The 14,791-nt window shown below is 62.3% G+C and overlaps 1 protein-coding gene and 3 non-coding genes across 5 annotated transcripts; 1 reads left to right on the top strand and 3 right to left on the bottom strand.

Annotated features, from left to right (window-relative positions):
* Positions 1–1,760: 1,760 nt before the first annotated feature.
* Positions 1,761–1,924, top strand: LOC129205471 (U1 spliceosomal RNA). The gene has a single exon (XR_008576756.1). It is a non-coding gene; the product is annotated as a U1 spliceosomal RNA (small nuclear RNA).
* A 1,409-nt stretch (positions 1,925–3,333) lies between these two features.
* On the bottom strand, positions 3,334–3,497 carry LOC129205459 (U1 spliceosomal RNA). Its single transcript, XR_008576745.1, has one exon. It is a non-coding gene; the product is annotated as a U1 spliceosomal RNA (small nuclear RNA).
* Positions 3,498–6,483: 2,986 nt separating this feature from the next.
* On the bottom strand, positions 6,484–6,647 carry LOC129205448 (U1 spliceosomal RNA). The gene has a single exon (XR_008576736.1). It is a non-coding gene; the product is annotated as a U1 spliceosomal RNA (small nuclear RNA).
* Positions 6,648–7,762: 1,115 nt separating this feature from the next.
* On the bottom strand, positions 7,763–14,718 carry EIF2B4 (eukaryotic translation initiation factor 2B subunit delta). Of its 2 annotated transcripts, none has more exons than XM_054822258.1 (13): positions 14,611–14,718; positions 14,422–14,465; positions 14,193–14,331; positions 13,524–13,733; positions 13,228–13,310; positions 12,930–13,021; positions 12,416–12,530; positions 11,991–12,067; positions 11,655–11,757; positions 10,516–10,643; positions 8,503–8,683; positions 8,223–8,403; positions 7,763–8,005 (listed from the first exon to the last, which is right to left on the bottom strand). In XM_054822258.1, exons 1-13 carry the CDS (start codon positions 14,633–14,635, stop codon positions 7,806–7,808), a joined length of 1,578 nt encoding a protein of 525 aa, XP_054678233.1. In that variant the 5' UTR covers positions 14,636–14,718; the 3' UTR covers positions 7,763–7,805. The 2 variants fall into 2 exon arrangements, with proteins under 2 accessions (XP_054678233.1, XP_054678234.1); XM_054822259.1 differs by having other exon boundaries at positions 13,524–13,730.
* Between the last annotated feature and the right edge of the window lie 73 nt (positions 14,719–14,791).

The following is a 14,791-nucleotide window of genomic DNA, read 5'->3' as shown; positions in this document are numbered from 1 at the left end:
CGGCACTCGCCGCACCCCGGACCCGCCGGCTCCCGCGATCCGTGCCTGTGACCCCACGGGCCCTCGCGCTCCCTTGGCAAAGGCAAACCCAAACCCACCCTCCCATCCCTCTCCCGCCGCCTGGGTGCTGCCGGTTGGGCTCGTCGCCCTCGCCCCGCCGCGGGGAGGAACTGGGACTCTCGGGGCTTTATCCCCCGCGCCTTTGGAGCCAAAAGCGTCCCCGCTCACGTTTCACACGTCCACCGGCCGATTAACTGTCACCAAATAAACGAAGCGGCGAAGGCCCCGCGCCGGCCGTCCTCCCCGCACGGAGCGCCGGCCGCAGCAGGAGCCGCCGCCGAGGCCCTGCCGTGGCAGGGGGCGGGTGCTGCGGGTGACGCCGGTCCAGCCTCGTGGCCGCGGTGACGCAAGCCCCGGTACCCGCAGACTGGAGCGGCTCTGGGGTCCGTGCCGGCTGCTCGGGGGCTGGGGGGGCGTGGGACAACAGCCCGTGCCGTACCGGTGGCAGAGCGAGGTCCGAGAACGGAAACGGCCGCGCACAAAATTCAGGGTGAGCTTCAGATAGGGCATGAAATACTTGGAGAAAAGACTTTTGACCCGTGAGGACGGGTCCCAGGTGCGGGAGGACGGATAAGAAACCTGCTTGGGACAGCGCTGAGGTCTGGTTGGGTTTATCGACGTCGGCGGTTGTGTCTGCGGGGGTTTGGCTGCTACTACATTGAAGCAAAGCGGCACGCGAGAGGCCGGAACGAGGCCCGGACGGGGCAAGCGGAGGCGAGAGGAACGACGCTGAGCGCATCAGAGGGCAGGGGAGAAGAGGAGAAGGGGAGGTGGAAGGTCTTGGACTGCCGACTGTAAAGGATCATCAAGTCCGGCAGCGAGAACAGGTGATGGGATAGCAGGGCCCCGGCAGCGACGGGTCCTGAGCTCCCCGGGCGCGGGCGGCCCTGGGGCCGTAACTCCGGACGTTCGGCGAAAGAAGGGGTGAGTCTGGAGGCCTCAGCGGGGCAAGGCGGGAGTACCGCAGCGAAGATTCACGGGCCTTTTCAGGCCTCCGCGGCGACAGACTACGTGCCAGCAGGACCCGAGGGCCTCAGCGCGTCAGCGAGACGCAAGGAAGGAAGGAAGGGGCGAAGCACCTGGGAAGAAGGGGCACCGGCCGGAGCCTCCGCGTCCGCTCCTGCAGAGCCGCCCGCGCGAGGCCCCGGGGACGTTCACGCTCCCGGTCGCGCAGCCGTGGGCCCGCTGCCCTCTGCCTGGCGCCGGGGGCCGCCGGCTGCCGAGAGCCGGGTGCTGCCCACAGCCCGGCCCCGGGTCCCCGCCCGGCGCGTCCTGGCCCCGGCTCGGGGGCTCCGCGGCTCCGCTGCCGCGGCCGGGCCTTGGGGCGGGGCCTTGGGGCGGGGCCTTGGGGCGGGGCCTTGGGGCGGGGCCTTGGGGCGGGGCCTTGGGGCGGGGCCCTGGAGCTCGCGCCGCTGCCGGCAGAGCCGCGCCTGGTCGATAGGGGCGGGGCCTTGCGGGAGGACTGGGGCGTGTCCATGCAGATCATCGGCGCAGGGGCTGACGGGAGAACCCCGCGCCGCGCCGCGCCACCGCCGGTCGCGGGCGTCGAGTGGTGCGTGTGCGCTGCGTGATGGCGGCGGAGCGTGGGGTGTAGGACGCGTGGTGTGCGCGTGCGGGGGGGAGAGGGGCGCGGCGTGCGGTGTCCGTGCGTTGGGGGTGGGTGTGGAGTGATGTGGCGGTGCGGTGCGGGAGGGGGTGTCATACTTACCTGGCAGGGGAGACACCATGATCAGGCAGGTGGTTTTCCCAGGGCGAGGCTCATCCCCTGCACTCCGGGTGTGCTGACCCCTGCGATTTCCCCAAATGCGGGAAACTCGACTGCATAATTTGTGGTAGTGGGGGACTGCGTTCGCGCTCTCCCCTGACATTACGGTGTTTTAAGAACAGCTCACAGTTTAATGTTTGCGCGGGGCAGGGTGCCGTTGTAAGCGGACACCCGCGGTGGTTGTTGCCGGGCCCGTCGCATGCCCGTAAGGCGGGGCGGATGGTGATGCATCCCGCAGCTGTCACCCGTCCGCCCGGGCTGTCAGAGCGCAGGCCGGGTCAGGCTCGCGGCTGCACGAGATGTGCTCTTCCCCACGCGGGAACGGGTTTCCCACGCGGGGCGGCACCACGGTGCGCTGCGACCCTGCCCCACGCTTTAGCCAGCGCTCATGTAACCAACCTCCTGTGAAGACCACCGGGTGGCGGGTCCGCGGCCCGAGCGGTGGCTGTGGGCTGACGTTTGCCCGCATTCACCTGCTCCTGTTGGGCTGCGGGAGGCTTTGCCAAGGGCAGGAGGAGCAGGATGTAAAAGCTCAGGTGACCCCGGGGGGGGTTGTGACCGTCAGAAAGGACAGGGAAGGCAGCAAGTGCTGCACACTCCCCTTCCTGATCCGAGGCCTGGGCGCCCTGCAACCCTTGCTGCCGAAACGCAGATGGCCTGCTTGGGAGTGCCCAGGGCCAGGCAAGCTTTCCGTGCTTCGAGGCACTTTGGGTCAGAGAGCTTATGCACAACCCGAGGGAGATTTTTAAGTCCCTGCACAGGACGGGGTTCAGTGTTGCACCTTCAAGGAGACGGGACAGAACAAACCAGGTGCAGCAGAAACTTCCTTTCGTAGCAGCGGGGCCCACGCAGGCTGGGGACTGCACCTGAAAGGCCGGCGCCTCCTGACGTCAGGCAGCTCTGAGGGGATGGGGAGCTTTCCCGGCTAGCAGGCGCCACTGGGCCTCAGCGGGATGATGTCCCCATAGGTGTTCTGTGCCACGGTGTCGATGTCAGAAGCACGACTGATGACCAGCCTAGCCGTGCTCAATGCCAAATCCGCAGGGTTGGCCAAGGTCAACCCCAGTGGTCCTCAGTCATCTCGAGGCATCCTCTCTGAATGCTTGCCAGCTATGCCAGGAGACAGCGTCCATCTTTCCTGTGGGAATTGGTCATCAGATCCCTAAAGTGAGGCTCCAGGCTTCCAGGTCTGGAACTCGGATGATCTCTCCCCCGTTCCGTAACATACCTGCAGGCCGATGTAAATAATCCCCAGGAAGAGGCTTGAGTAGGTCTGTGCTTGCGCCGCGCCTGACTGACCCTGTGAGGGCTCCAAGGCGGCTCCGCCGAGCAGCAGCTGCGGGGCGCGGTAATAGGCAGGAGAGCAAGAGCCCGGCACAACCGGCGGCGACCCGTACCCGGCGCCCTGACGGCAGCACAAACGTGGCCCGGGAGATCGCGGGAGCAGCGGATACCCGCGTGCCCAGGCAACCCCACTGTCAAGCTCTGCTTTTACAAGACTGTAATGTCAGGGGAGAGCGCGAACGCAGTCCCCCACTACCACAAATTATGCAGTCGAGTTTCCCGCATTTGGGGAAATCGCAGGGGTCAGCACACCCGGAGTGCAGGGGATGAGCCTCGCCCTGGGAAAACCACCTGCCTGATCATGGTGTCTCCCCTGCCAGGTAAGTATGACACCCCCTCCCGCACCGCACCGCCACATCACTCCACACCCACCCCCAACGCACGGACACCGCACGCCGCGCCCCTCTCCCCCCCGCACGCGCACACCACGCGTCCTACACCCCACGCTCCGCCGCCATCACGCAGCGCACACGCACCACTCGACGCCCGCGACCGGCGGTGGCGCGGCGCGGCGCGGGGTTCTCCCGTCAGCCCCTGCGCCGATGATCTGCATGGACACGCCCCGTCCCGCAAGGCCCCGCCCCGCCGTGGGCAGGGGGTCCCCCCACAGCCCGGCCCGGCCCCGCTCCTTACGGCGTTTGAATTCCCAAATTTAAAAGAAGACCCGGCAGAAGGACGGGAAAAGCGGAACTGCCACGGAACGGCCGCCGTGTCCAGAGATTTTTAACCCAGCAGAGCCGTTCAGCAGAGCGAGTGTTGCCGAGGAAAGGGGGGGTTGAGGGGAACAAGCGTCACTCCCCCAAATGCGGGACCTGTGGAGCACGTCCATGGCTGGGCAGGATAGCGCGGGGTCAGCCGCTCCGGCTGGCAGTGGCACGAGGGGTTCTGGTGTCCAAGGACACACGGACACATCCCTGATCCACGGAGAGAAAGGATTTCTTACTGTTTCCTCCCCAGAGCTCTGGGTCCCTCCTAGGGACCTTAAAAGGCTCTGCCCTTGAGAACAACGACGATCCAGGCACAGGGATGGGATGGGGACAGGTTTGGTGCCGTCCTGCTGGACTGCCCCTCCCTTGAACTGAAGCACTGAAGGTAGCCGTGGCAGCAGCACTCAGGGTGGGGGTGGGTCAGTGCAGGGGAAAGGGCTGAGATGACACCCAAGACCCTGTTGAGGAACCTGGCCAGCAATACTCAACTCCTTCCACCACCACCACATAGCTCTGGGCACAGCTGCCACAGTCGGCACCACCATCCCGCCGCCGTGCACCGCAGGGCCCACCCCATCACGGACGGGCAGCAGCTGCACCACAGGATTGCTTTGCTCCAGATGTCTCTTCTGTGCCTGTCACCCAGACATTTCTTTAATCCCAATGTTAATCTGGGGTGGATGAGAGCAAGGGAGAGCTTTAGTGAAGCCACCAAGCTAATGACGATGTCAGTGAAATGTCAGTGTATCTCAAGACACAGCTGATTGTGTGCCCGGCTCGGCTGCGATGGAGTCACATTTTGGCACAGCAGCCCCAGCAGTGCCACACTCTGGCCCACGCGTGGCTGGCACAGAGCTGGTGATGCTCCACACTCTGGTGGCTGCTGAGTGGTGCCAGCATTGCACCAGGGCATCCTCTGCATCCCCGGCCAGGGGTGGGCAAAGGGCCAAAGAGGACCCAGACAGGACAGATGACCCCAGGGGTATTGCACACCTTGTGTCATCCTGCTCAGGAATAGGATAGGATGGGATAGGGTAGGATAGGGTAAGAGTACGGTAAGGGTAGGGTAGTTCATCTGGAAGGGACCTACAGCACTCACTTCAGGACTGACCAAAAGTTAAAGCACGTTATTAAGGGCATTGTGCAAACACCTCTTAAACACTGCCAGGCTTGGGGCATCAACCACCTCTCCGGGAAGCCTGTTCCAGGGTTTAACCACCCTCTCGGTAAAGAAATGTTTCCTCATGTCCAGTCTGAACCTCCCCTGATGCAGCTTTGAGCCGCTCCCAGGCTTCCTGTCCTCGGATCCCAGGGACAAGAGATCAGCACCTCCCTCTCCACGTCCCCTCCTCAGGAAGCTGCAGAGCGCGATGAGGTCGTCCCTCAGCCTCCTTCTCTCCAAACCAGACAAACCCCAAGTGCTCAGCCGCTCCTCACAGGACATGCCTTCCAGAGCCTCGCCAGCTTGGTTGCCCTCCTCTGGACACGTTCGAGGACCTTCACATCTTCTCAAACAGTGGGGCCCAGCACACAGCACTCCAGCTGAGGCCGACCAACGCTGGCTACGGCAGGACAATCCCCTCTCTGGACCGGCTGGTCCTGCTGTGTTTGATGCCCCCCAGGATGCGGTTTGCCCTCTGGGCTGCCAGGGCACGCTGCGGGCTCCTATTGAGCCTGCTGCCGACCAGCACCCCAGCTCCCTTCCTGCAGGGCTGCTCTCCAGCCGCTCCTCTCCCAGTTTAGACTTGTGCCTGGCGTTACTCCCTCCCGGGTGCAGCATCCAGCACTTGGATTGGTTCAATTTCACATTGCTGATGATTGCCCAACGCTCCTATCTACCTAGATCCTTCTGCAAGGCTTCTTGTCCCTTAAGAGAGTCAACAGCACCTCCCAGTTTGGTATTGTCAGCCAACTGCTAATGTGGCATTCGAATACGTTGAACAGCACTGGCCCTAGGATTGAGCCCTGAGGAACACCACTGGTGACCAGTCACCAGCCAGATGTACCCCATTCACTCCAATCCTTTGAGCCCAGCCATCCAGCCAGTTCTTCACCCAGTGCCCCATCAACCTGCTCATCCCACAGTTGGACGACTGGTTCAGAAGGATACTGTGAGGGACAGTATCAAAAACCTTACTAAAATCCAGCAAAGCTACATCTACCACCTTCCCTTCATCCACTGGGCAGGTGACCTTATTGTAGAAGGATATCTAATTAGTTAAACAGGACTTTCCCTTTTGTGAATCCATGTTGACTGTGCCTGATGATTGCATTGTTATTTAAATGCCTTCCAATAGTGCCCACTATAATCTCTGTAATTTTTCCAGGTGCTGAGGTTAGACTCACAGATGTGTAGTTCCCTGGGTTTTCCCTCAAGCCCTTCTTCTAAGTTGGAATAACAGTGGCTAGCTTCCAGTCAGCGGGGACCTCCCCAGACCTTTGGTAGACGAGCAAGCGTGGCCCCGGCGTTCCCCCCGCGGGGCCCGGCCCCTGTGCCGCCAGAGCAGGTCCCGTCCCCGCCCCGCGTTACCCGCGGTGACCCCTCCTGCAGGGAGCACAGAAAAACGTTCACCTTGTGCGGTGTTTCTGTCTTTGAGACGCGAGTGCCAGGGGAGAGCGCGAACGCAGTCCCCCACTACCACAAATTATGCAGTCGAGTTTCCCGCATTTGGGGAAATCGCAGGGGTCAGCACACCCGGAGTGCAGGGGATGAGCCTCGCCCTGGGAAAACCACCTGCCTGATCATGGTGTCTCCCCTGCCAGGTAAGTATGACACCCCCTCCCGCACCGCACCGCCACATCACTCCACACCCACCCCCAACGCACGGACACCGCACGCCGCGCCCCTCTCCCCCCCGCACGCGCACACCACGCGTCCTACACCCCACGCTCCGCCGCCATCACGCAGCGCACACGCACCACTCGACGCCCGCGACCGGCGGTGGCGCGGCGCGGCGTTCTCCCGTCAGCCCCTGCGCCGATGATCTGCATGGACACGCCCCAGTCCTCCCGCAAGGCCCCGCCCCTATCGACCAGGCGCGGCTCTGCCGGCAGCGGCGCGAGCTCCAGGCCCCCGTCGTGGGCGCCCCCTGGCGGCTTGGGGGAGCCACGCTGGGGCGAGCCTGGGCCCCGGCCACGCCGTCCCGGGTGATCCCCAGTGCCGTGGCTGTGGAGCAGCAGGGCCCCGGTTCCCCACGGGCCACACCACCCCAGCCGGAGCCGAGAGCCCCACATGGCAGGGCACCGCCTGCCCCCTGCCTCGACCCCGCGGGAAGGCCTCGACTTGGGGCTCCCCTGCCCCAGCTGGCGCCAGGAGCACCCAGCGCGTGGGAGCCTGCTCCCCCCGAGCCCCACCGTGTCTTCCCAGCGCACCCGGGGGCAGCGACCAGCCGCACAGCTGGTTGTGGAGACAGAGGGACCCACTTTGCCCCCATCCAGGGCCCAGTGCCAGCCCTTGAGCCCTGTTAGTGCTCAGCCATCCTCACCCCGCTCCAGGCCAGGGCCACAGGGCTGCCCCCACCAACCTTGGCTCTGCACGCAGCAGCAAGGACAGGCAAGACCAGTGTATAAAAACACCCTTTTGGGGCAGAGGCCAGAATAACAAGCACCCTGCCGTCTCTTCCCTGCTTCCTCCCGGAGATGGGAACACACAGGGCACTAGCAGTGACAGGATCCAAGGGGGATCACAAACAGCCCACAGCAATCCCTGCCAGAAGCTACAATGAACACCAATTTTACTGCATCAGAAAGGGATAGGAACGCTGCAGAACGGGGGAGGAGCAGAGCTGGGTAGAAGTGCCAGCATGCCCAGGGAAAGCGCAGAGCCGAGCCTGTGGTGACACGGGGCGCCAGGGCTCTTGCCACACCACAGAAGGCAGACAAGGTGTATTGTGAAGCCTGGTTTATTAGTGTCCGTGCAGCTGCCCCTACTACTGATCCACGTTCTTGACACGCAGGACAACAGGCACTGAGGTGCAGGGGATCATGCCCAAGTCTGTGATGACCAGATCCACCAGGTCAGGCGGCGTCACATCATAGACCAGGTTGAGGAGGCGCAAGGACTTGTTCTCTGCCCAGCCACCCAGCTGGGCCTGGCCCTTCCGGAGCACGATCAGGTCATCGGGGTCATCTGCAGAGAGAGGAACAGCCAGCAGGATCAGAAGGAGAGACAGCACCTCTCCATCCTGCCCTGGGAGCACGCAGCATGGCTGCCTGCCAGGCTACCCTTTGTGCAAGTGGTGGCCCCTCACCAGGGAAGGGGAATGGCAGGGCAGAGCAGCCCATCCTGGCTAGCACCGGGAAGAGGGAGCGGGTCCCAGGTGGAAGGAAGGGGAAAGAAGCCATACCCAGCTCATTGGAGACAAAAGAGTCCGTCTGCACTCGCTCGCAGAACTTGTAGGTCTCGCAGCACACCAGGACGGGCACATTGTAGGCCTTGGAGACCAGCGCTATCTGGGACGTCCCCACCCGGGACATGACAGAGCCATTGGCCAAGAGTGCGTGGGCTCCCAGCAGCACTTTGGACACCTGGCAGGGAAACGCAGGGATCTGTTAGCATCTTCCATCATGCTGCAGCCTCCCCCATGCCTGCCACTGCCCTCAGCACAGCCCTGCTCCGCTCCTCACCTCAGGCAGCACGTAAGAAATGGCATTGATCATCACATAGGTGCAGTGAATGCCCTTCCGCACCAGCCGGCGCAGCGTCTCCCGGCCTTCCAGCCGTGGCCGGCTGTCCACCACGATCACACGGAAGGCCCGACCCTTCTTCACGTGGGCGTCACACAGTGTGCGGTTCACGAGGGAAGAGCTGACAGACACCAGTTAGGAGGCTGCCTGTCCCGCCAGGCCAGGCTCTCACCCAGCACGCGTGGCTGCCCTGCGCTGGCGCTGCTCGCTGCCAGCATCGCCCAGAAATGCAGCCCAGCGCCAGGAGACTTTCCTTGGCGCTGGCTCCACTACGGGACTCATCGGGCGCTGGCCAGGCAGGTTTTCTGGGTGTTAGCGTGGGGTCTCACCCAGGGGACAGCCCTGACACATGCCTGATGGTGGGGGCTGGCTGCCAACAACTGCAGCAGAGCAGGCGATGCCAGGTGCCAGCTGCCACGGCAGGTTCCCGAGCACGTCCAGCCCAAACAGAGCAATGTCTCTCTTAACCAGGGTCTCTCCCACTGAGACCCTGATGAGCTAGTGCTGCCCAGAGATGAGTTTGGGCAGAGCTCAGGCCCACCCTCGCTGTTACAAGTGCTATCCCTTCCAGACACCTCCCTGCTACGCCTGCTTCCAGGGCCCCCTCTCCCTGATTTTGCACAGGGTATCACCCCCTGGGAAAAGCCGCATCTCAGCCCTCCCTGGGAGCAGCCCTAACCTCCACCTGTCTGCGACCACAGCAAGGGATTCCCCCTCCAAACCCTCTCCAAGTTTCCTTCCCATAACACTCCAGCCCCACACTGTGGCCTCCTGCCCCTGCTCCTCCCTCCACTGATCACCCAGGAGGCACGTCACATCTGACTCTGTTTTGCCACAGCAGTGTCTGGCTCCTTTTCCCACCTCTACTTTCTGGAACACAGTCCCTTGAAGGAAGAATGAGCTTTCATATCTTGCTTCCTGACATATGACTTCGTTGCAGTCTGTTTAAAACTAACTGTTTAAAACAGCCATGGCTGCTCTGTAAGTGCCCTGTATTGAAGAAGTGGTGAATCTGGGTTTCTCAAAACACCTAACTCTGGGCACATGCAAACAGAGAATAGTGCTGAGCTCTGACCAGGAACAGCAAAGTCTCACAGACAAGTCTTCAGTGCGGGCTTCGCTGATGGCAATGGCTTTGGGCCTCTGTCAGACACTTCCCACTAACACTACAGGCCGGCAGGTCTGGGACAGTCAAAACTCAGGCAGTGCAAACTGAGGCTTTCACAAGTTGAGTTTGAGGTGCTAACACAACTACATTAATCAGTATAGGCTGGTACAAGGCTACTCGATCAGACCTTCCTGTTCCTCTAATGAGTCCAAGGGCTCCAGTGCTTTGAGCACCTAGCCTGTCCCACTGTGCAGAGAAACAGGAAACATCTGCAGGACACAGCCCTCCGCAGTGGGGCCCTCCAGGAATGCATGCTCGCAGCCAGGCCTGCCAACACTGTCCACTGAGCTCCACAGACGTGGTTTAGCATTGCCCTTGGCAGCTGCCAGGCAGAAAGTGCTCTCTCACCACCTCGTGACATGACCTTACCAACTTCCCATCTCCCAGGATGGGACAAGAGTCCTACTGAGCTCTCTGCTTTTTCTGAAGCACTAACAATACTCCCACATCCAGCTAGCAAGTGCTGATCCCAGGGCCGTGCTCTGCTCTGCCCCGACACCCTCATACATCTGCTGTTTCGTCCTGCTCTGCTGGTCATAAACTTCTCCCTTGTGCCTTTATTCACCAGCACCTCACCACAGCCAAGTTCTGGCTGGCACCCCCCGACTGCCCCTCCCTGCTTGTTTTATTTCTAGTAGCTGGACCCAGAACCACAACCCATACCTCTCCCTTGGACAACACTGACTTTCCCACCCTTGAAAAACTGCTTTTGCAAGAGCTTCCCATGTTCACTCAACTTTCCTTTTTTCCACCCACTGGCCTGGCTGCCCTGGCTATCCTCTTACCATCCATACACCAGGATCACATCGTTGTCATTTATTTTCTCAAAGGCAGACCTCGAAATGGCTTCAGCTGCCAAAAGAATCTTCTCCCGCAGATATTTGTCGATAGTGTCCTGCAGCTTCTCCTTCGCCTGGGGAGAAAGTGCCATCCCATACAGCATGGCCGTGCCACACTGTACTCTGTTGTCCCTTGTAGTCTGGCAGGACTGTGGGCTCAGCTCTGCCTGCAAGCAGAGAGCCCTGCCCAGCTCCCAACCAGCCTGTTTGCTGAATGGCACCTTCCCCTGGGACAGGGCCTCTGCAGGACACACAGGGCCACTCCTGTCCTGGCACAAGTCTCCCAGCAGACTACAGTGCCTCACCACGCATTTGAGCTGCCATCAGGCCCTCCACAGCTCTGCCCATTATCTCCCCCACATCTCCTGGTCAGTTGCTCTGGTCATCCCATGGAGATTTCACTGCTGAGACTCTCCAGCCTGACCCGTCAGCCCACCAGCCACGCAGCCTCAGGGGTCCTCCTGACGTATACCACCACCCTGCCCCTTGCTCCACAGCCAACGGGCTCCTGTGAAGCTTTTTGCATGGGACGCAGCTAAGCAGTGAAAAAACCTTCTTCATCTGTGACTTTACTGATGCTGCCGAACAATGCTCTCACAGGCAGCCCTGGTGGGCAAGGGCACATAGTGCCCAGCTGCTGCATCCTTTGTGGCCTTCCTGCAGTGCACAGCACCAGCTGGACCAGCTTGCAAGTTCTCCAGCCACTCAAGAGTCACTTCTCGATGCAGATGCAATGCTGGTTGCTGGCCAGGCCTGTGGTGCAGTGCTGCATTCACTGAGACCACGTGCAGCTGCTGCAGCTTCTCCCATTTTATGTCCCTACTCCTGACAAGCTCCAGTCCTACCAGCCCAGCATTTGCTGCAGTGCACCCCTTTGGGTCCCACTGGGCTATGCCTGCTAGCAGAGGGGAGCAGGTGTGGCTGCAGTCCCCGCTCAGGCCCAGTCACTGGTGACACTGATGGCCAAGTCTTCTAGCTTCTCTGCAGCATTGCTCCCAGTCTGCATCCCACCACCTCTCCCTGCCTGGCCTGCGCCAGGGCTGTGCCTCCACCCTGGAGCCTGCTGCTCTCGTGAGGCCACTCACCTCCTCCTCTCTCAGGGTGTCGGGTAGGCATGAAATCTCCTTCTTGAGGAACTTAATGGCATTGCCCATGCTGGCTGAGAGGGGCCGGCACTGGTTCAGGAAGCTGCAGAGAGGAAATGGGCTTAGCTCCAGAGCAGCCTGGAGGGCAGGGACAGGAAGAGGGAGGGTGCAGCTGGGCTGGGGATGGTGGGCAGGGAGGCAGAATCCAGAGCCCCAGGAAAGTCAGCCCAAGTTTGGGTGGACACCAACCCAGATGGACACCAACCCAGAGAAGGGACCAGTGGACCACACTCAGCAGAGCTTCAGTCCCTCTGCTCTAGCACCAGGAGTCCTCACCTGATGTGTGGCTTCAGCTTGGCCACCAGGTCCCGGGAAAGCTCCTCATTGGGGGGAGTTGAATAATCCCGGATCAGCTGAGACAAGAAGAAAGAGAGTGTGAGTTCAGGGCACCTGCTCCTTCTGGCCAGGCACTGCATGCCACCACCCTTGCCCAGGAGGCTGCAGACCAGGCACAAGCATGTACCGCACAGCTTGACATGCTTTCACGGGGTGGGGGCAAAGGGGTGCTCCAGGAACTCAAATCTGCAGCATCAGCACCAGAACAGGACACCAGCAGGGTTCAGTCCTGGGCACGGTCAGAAGGAAGAGGCTGAAGATGACTGAGCACAGATAGAGCCCCAGCAGTTAGGGAACAGGAAGGGATGCCTGCGCCTGGTGCCATGCCCTTGCTGCCTGGTGGGCATGGGTAGCTGCTTGCATACCTGTTTGAAGACTTCCAGCAGGGCAATGCAACGGGCATTGGAGCCATTGATGATGCCTTGAGAGTACTGGAGGCCAAGGCGCACCACAGCCGGGTGAATTACTGTGGAGGGGATGCTGCAGGGACAAACATGAAAGAGCTGTCAGCATTTCTACAGCCCAGGAACAACCAACCCATTGCCAGACCCCCAGCCAAACAACCTGAGGGACAGCACAAGAAGGGAGCTGCCAGTCCAGCCCCTGCTTGCTCTGTGACCAGAGGACTCAGGCTAACCTCACAGTGCCTTCTCCTGCGGCCCTGCACTGCCTGAGGGCAGCTCTCCTCACCCTGCAGGCAGGACATTCGGCTGCCCCTGCCACTGCTCCTCAAAGCAAGTGACGAGTTCCCCTCCACCCCATGAAGCCTATCACCACACACAGGACCAGGACACCCCTTCACTAGTGCTGTTTTGCAGCTGGGCCAGCTGAAGCAGAGCCAAATGATTGCCAGGGGCCTGGGCTGAGGAGGCCACATACCTCATCTGCTGCGTCAGTGGCTTCTTCCGGCTGTACTGGTGCAAGTGGGAGAACAGGTTGACCTTGGTGCCATAGTCCTGCCTCAGAGGTACCTGTAGCCAAACAACATTCATGATGGCTTACCCAAGGCTGCCATACAGCCCTGCTCACTCCAGCATCACCAATCACACCCAGCACTCACTCGTGGCACACCAGAGAGCAGGCCCTAGTCCCACCACGCATGCAGCCTGACCCCACCACACACACCACAGCATGACTGCCCTGAAGCATGCAACCTGTTACCCAGCCCTCCTCCTACCTGCTGCCGCTCCAGCTTCTTGGCCAGTTTCCTCTGGGCAGCAGGGTCATCCACCTGCACATGCTCTGGCAGCCGCTTTACCACTGTGAGGATATCAGGGCAGGCAGTGTCAGGCAGTACTCCCCTGGTGCAGTTCCCGGCCCAGCCACACTGTCCCAAGACTTAGGAAGCACACAGCAGGGCAGTGCCCAGGGCACCATGGAAGGATCAGACGAGCAGCCCCTGCAGGTGCCCACTCCAGCCCCCTCCCTCCCTGCTCACCCACCCACCGCACCCTGTGGTGACGACAGCTTTACCGGATTGAGGCTCGGTGGGGGTCAGCCTGGGCTTGGCTGCTGTGGCTGCCTGACTCAGCTCTGCTTTCTTGGCCTGCTTCTGGGCCCGCTCAGCCTCCTGCTTGGCCCGGCGCTCTGCTCGCAGCTCAGCTTTGCTCTTGCCCCCTGCGGGCTTCTCACCATCATTGGGGCCATCAGCCAAGGTTGGGAGGGACTTGGGGTGAGCAGCTACTGCAGGAGACGGAAGGGGGAAGTCTGAGCCCAGCCTCTGTCACTGGACGATATAGCCCAGTGTGTGGGGCAGCCCATGGCAGGGAGACCCTCCTCTGTTCAAGGGTCTGCCTTTGGAAGGGCAGGTGGGACTCAGCCCCATGTTCTCCAGCACCTCACCGCCCCCACTCAGCCAACATGGGGACCACCAGGCCAGCCCCGTATTCCGGTGGGGAGGGGACTGGCCTCTCTAGATCTCAGTCCCCACAAGATGCAGGCACTCGAGGTGTACAGAGCTAGGACACCCCGGAGGCCCCTCTGCGGCGTCCCCTAACTGGAGAATGCTCCTGGCTCAGGGCTGTTCCAGCCAGGGGAGGTTCCCAGCCCGGGAGATCACCGGGGCCTGGCCACGGGTCTGCCCCTGTGTGCCGCGGGACTCTCCAGGCTCGGGGGCTGCCTCGGAGGGAAGGAGGTCCTCACCCCGGGGCTGCCCTGGGTCGGAGGGCGTCCCCAGCTCCGGGGGCTCGGCCGCCGGCCCCTTCTCGCTCCTCTTCTTCTTCTTCTGCTGCTTCTTCTCCTTCCGCAGCTGCAGCTTCTCCTCCCGGGAGAGCTCCGGGGCCTGCGGGCACACACCGTCAGACAGCCCCCATCCCCCACGCCGGCCCCCGGCCCGGCCCCCAGCCCCACACCAGTCCCCGGCCCTGCTCACCTGCGGTCCCGCCGGCACCGGCGCGGCTGCTTCGGGGCCCGCACCTGGAACGAGGCAAACCGTGAGCGGGGCCGGCACCGGCCGCGGGAAACGGGGAGGGGACGGCGGGGAGAGGCCGGGTGGGTGCCGAGCGGCGGATCCCACCGCTCACCGGGGGCCCGTCCCGTCCCGGCGCCGTCCCGCACTCACCGCCCGGCGCGGCCCGCTCCGCCATGGCGCCTGCCCGCCGCCCACAGCGCCCCCTGCCGGCCGGAGGGCGGTGCCGCCCGCGGGCGCTGCGCAACCTGTCGTGACGTCAGCGGCCCTCCGCATGACGCGCGGTGACGCCACTCCGTGGCCGGCATGGGGGCCGTTCCCTTTCCCGGGGTGT

This window comes from Grus americana, chromosome 3 (assembly GCF_028858705.1).
Source record: "Grus americana isolate bGruAme1 chromosome 3, bGruAme1.mat, whole genome shotgun sequence".
In the NCBI taxonomy this organism is placed as follows: Eukaryota; Metazoa; Chordata; class Aves; order Gruiformes; family Gruidae; genus Grus; species Grus americana.
Note: the sequence above shows the minus strand (reverse complement) of the source record. Positions and strands in the feature narration are given on the sequence as shown.

Excerpts from the sequence above, each read along its gene's own strand:
- EIF2B4 (XM_054822258.1), bottom strand. The coding sequence starts at position 14,635 with ATGGCGGAGCGGGCCGCGCCGGGCG. Across the intron at positions 13,022-13,227 it reads AGAAGCTGGAGCGGCAGCAG|GTACCTCTGAGGCAGGACTA; the intron begins GTAGGAGGAGGG and ends GTTTGGCTACAG. Across the intron at positions 11,758-11,990 it reads AAGCTGAAGCCACACATCAG|CTTCCTGAACCAGTGCCGGC; the intron begins GTGAGGACTCCT and ends TCCTCTCTGCAG.